The sequence below is a fragment of the Vidua macroura genome, chromosome 3, assembly GCF_024509145.1.
Source record: "Vidua macroura isolate BioBank_ID:100142 chromosome 3, ASM2450914v1, whole genome shotgun sequence".
Taxonomy (NCBI): domain Eukaryota; kingdom Metazoa; phylum Chordata; class Aves; order Passeriformes; family Viduidae; genus Vidua; species Vidua macroura.
Genome location: NC_071573.1, coordinates 36,821,612 through 36,825,407, shown reverse-complemented (window position 1 = coordinate 36,825,407; position 3,796 = coordinate 36,821,612). Strand labels below are relative to the sequence as shown.

At 52.1% G+C, this 3,796-nt stretch overlaps 1 protein-coding gene across 4 annotated transcripts in view; it reads right to left on the bottom strand.

Annotated features, from left to right (window-relative positions):
- Positions 1-638: 638 nt before the first annotated feature.
- BCL11A (BCL11 transcription factor A) overlaps positions 639-3,796 on the bottom strand; it is a 71,104-nt gene continuing 67,946 nt past the window's right edge. For 3 of the 4 annotated variants that reach the window (XM_053974111.1, XM_053974107.1, XM_053974109.1), the window contains exon 4: positions 639-1,200. In XM_053974111.1, coding sequence (XP_053830086.1) covers positions 1,099-1,200 — 102 coding nt within the window. In that variant the 3' untranslated portion in view covers positions 639-1,098. The remainder of the gene's footprint in view (positions 1,201-3,796) is intronic. The other variant, XM_053974106.1, reaches the window with a different exon arrangement.

Here is a 3,796-nt window from a genome sequence, read left to right as displayed (position 1 = left end):
GCTCACACATAACCCATCTTCTGTTCAGCAAAGCGCCTGGGCCCCGAACCAGGAGACTCCTTCGGTGGGTGCTCAGTGCCGAGCAAGGGACACGTGTTGCTGGCCAGCCCCTGGTGCAAAGTCTGGGAAACACCGGGACAACAGCCTGGCAGCAGCAGCTCCCCCAGCTCAGGGCAGGACTCTGCATCCCCTGGTCTGACAGTGTCTCCACAGCACCACTACCCCTCCTCTTGAAACCTGTGCTGGCCTCACTTCTCCTCGCACAGACACGAGCGAACATCACGGAGCCCAGCAGCCCCAAAAGTACACAGTTCAACAGCAGAAATGCAACACGACAGCTGGCATTCACCAAAGACGATGCAGGAGAGCTGGGAAACCGCCCCCTTTCAGCATCACAAGAGGCGGCTCAGCAGTGCTCGGGGTGCCCGGCCCTAAGCCCAACTCCTGGCCTAGCTCTGCAGGAAAGGTCTGTCCTGTCCGCCGGGGCCAGGCAGCCCCTCATGCCAACACCATCCCCGCTGAAAACCCAGCACTGGCTTTTCTGCAGCCGGTACAGGAACACAAAGTCACACCAGCCGTCTGGCCCTTGTTAGCATTAAAAATTAAAGACAGAGCAAACAAAACCTAAAGCTCCAACATTTATTATGGCAATTTCCCACCCACCCACAGACCTACACCGTGTTTTTCTTTATTTTTAATTCATCACATCAGATGTGCATCCCGAGGAATGGCACGTTGAGGGGATAACCAACAGGCCGGGCTGTCCATGAGAGTAAGACAGTCTTTTCCATGGGGAAAGGAGCCATCATTAAGCCCTTGACCTTGGTGGGTGGGTTGTTTTTGTTGGTTTGTTTTTAGAAAATGAAAAAAAGAAACCAATGAACAAAAAAAAGAAAAACCAAAAAACCAAAAAAACCAACCCCAAAGAAGTGTTGTACTCTATTACAAAATATAAATACGATAGTCTTGCAGGCAGGAGGAGCCCGGGGAGCGCTGCTGTCGGCGGGTGACTCCTCAGGCTCTCCCGGGGATGCAGCGAGCCAGCAGGATAGAGGCCACCTCCGGACGCCGAGATGCCACCAGCCGCTCGCCCCAGCTTCACCTCCTTTCAGAATTTAAGTGCTCTTGAACTTCCATCCGAAAACTGCCAGACATCCGGGGTTCCCTGGGCGCTGCGCCAGCTGGGGGGGTACGCCGAACCTACAGAGAGCATGGGGACAGAGGAGAGAACAGGTGTGACATGGCTCACGGTGTGAGTCATTCCCTTATACTACTTCTCTTTTTGTCTCTTTTCTGTCTCTAACAACTAGGACACCCAACTGCTACAAAAGGATATGGCAGGACGGAGCCCTTCCTCTCTCAGGCCACACTCCTGCATCCAGCATCCTCGGCACCACGCAGGAACCACAGGGATCATTTAGGAATAAAAACCTCTGGGCTTTACTGGGCAGGGACCAAGCCAGCCTGTCTTGCAAACTTCCTCCTACTCTTTCCCAAACACTCATGGGCTTCTCTGAGGTGCTGAAGGGCCTTCTAAAAGCCATTGGAACTGTTAACACAGCACACGGGGGGTGGTTCACGGAGGGCTTTTCCCAGCTCCCAGCACAGTGGATATCATGTGGCATGGACATGCACGCTGCAGCAGCAAAGCTCCAGCTGCACAGCTCCAGCCCACACCCAGCAAAGCCATCCACTACAGCAGCATGGGATGGGGCACTGGAAAGCAACCATTCCCAGCTCCCAGCCCCTGCTCTAGGCTGATCACCAAGCACCGCGCTGCCGCCACAACAGGCTAAGGGCTACACTGGTGGCAAGGCCTGCACATCATCAACACACTCAAAATCCACCTCAGCCACCCGATGGGGAGCTGGTTTCTATGGAATTTACTTCATTAATACCTAAAAGAGTGGTTAAAGGGCTACTACATGCGAGCTGCCATCAGGACTTAGTAAGCAGCTCCTTCCTAGGCCAGCTCTTCAGTGGATGTTAACTGGAGTGTCTCCTCTGAAGTCAAGAGCGCCATGCCCCGTTTCCCTCCAGGGAGGGCTAGTTGCTGCTCCTGTCTTGAGCCCAGCAGTTTCCAGGCTAATGTTAAAGCTGGCTGAGACTTCCAAGGCAGCCAAGAGCAGCACAGACATCCCGGCCACTAGCACACCACCACTGCAAAGCTGTGGGGCACAAAACCTTAGGGCTCCCCCACATCTCCTGTCCCTCCTGCATCCCTGTGACTTGTTGGAAACCAGCAGCCAAGCATCTGGGCTCGAGGAGAAGCATCTCTTCAGCAGCTCTGGCAAAGAGCCCTCCGGGCAGTATCACTCTCTCCTAGTCAATACTACAATTTGTCCATGCATCCGCCAGAAGTGGGTTTCAACCTTTATTGGAGGAGAAAAAAGAAGGAGGGATCTAAGAGAGCAGCTGGTATCATTTTTCTGTTGGATACAAACTCAACACTTAGATAAACCCCAAAACTGCATCTCATCAGATATGCCACAGCCTCCTGAATGTCAAGCAAAGACATGGTATTGCTTATGCCTGTATTATCTCAGCCCTTGGAAACATAATAATATGAAACATCTGTAGTCTAAATTCTGGATACTGTTTCAGCGTCTTCATTACAATAATCACTCAATTTGGAGGAGATTAGACACTAAAGGGTCTATGCCATAAACCCATGTTCCCCCTCAAAAGTTGACAGGGCTTGAGATTTTTAACGATAGATGCTGTTACCCAAATATCACTTATTCCTAAAGACATCTTTTTGCACAGAAACAGGAACGTTTCTGGGGAGCGCAGGTCACGCATGCACGGGATGCCAAAGCAGCTCATGGTGTGGCCTGGGACATCCATGCCTCAACCCAACAAACTTCAGTGGGTTCATCACACCACTAACTTACTGCCCCTGGCAGAAAAACACCACACTCAGGAACATCGGCTTTGGTGTGGGGGTGACAGCACGTTGCCACTCCCAAGCTACGCTGTTCAGACAACTCCTCCTACAGGAGGAGCCTGCCCCTGCCCTGTGTGCCACGTGGTGCCCACTGGGCTCATTCGTCTCTGGGAAACCTGGAAAATTCAGCTTTGGGAAACCCGGGAATCACACGCATTGCTGCGCTACTCGATAAAGAAGTCAATTGTTTGCTTTCCACCAGTTAATCTTGTAGCAGCACAGGTCTACCTAGTGATGCCTGTATATGGATACATGCAGATGCCTGCCTATGTGCTTTTATATACAATCATTTCCTAAGTAAACACAGTATATAGGGAAAGGTAGTGGGACGATGACCACTGTAGGACGGACCCAGGATACAGCGCCCGCTCTGAAAGACAGCCAAGCTATGCTCAACCTTGGGCACAGCTAACCCCAGTCCTCTAGGAAACATCTCCACCATGGTCTCACAACAACCAGCAATAAAAATAGGGACAGAGAGGGAGAGACTGGACTCTCTACAGGTATTTCGTGGCACAGGATCAAAAGATGTGTCATCAAGGCAGCTGCAAAGCGCATCCCTGCTGACACTGATCCTCCAGGGAACAGCCCGTGTCCATGCCTGCCACCTCGAGCTCCCCACCCTCCCCTATGCCATGCTAGGGATCCCTCTGGCACCACTCCAGCTCCAGCCAGTGGGTGCCAGCCTGCTGAAGGGGAGCACAGCTTGGGGGGCACTGCCAGCACCTTTCCAGCCCTCCCACACTCTCATCCCGCTGGCCCAGGCAACAAAATCTTCTCCTCTCCTCTTCCAGAATTAAAATGGAGCTTTACTACATTCTTTTCAAATCTCTCTTAGAAAAATAATAT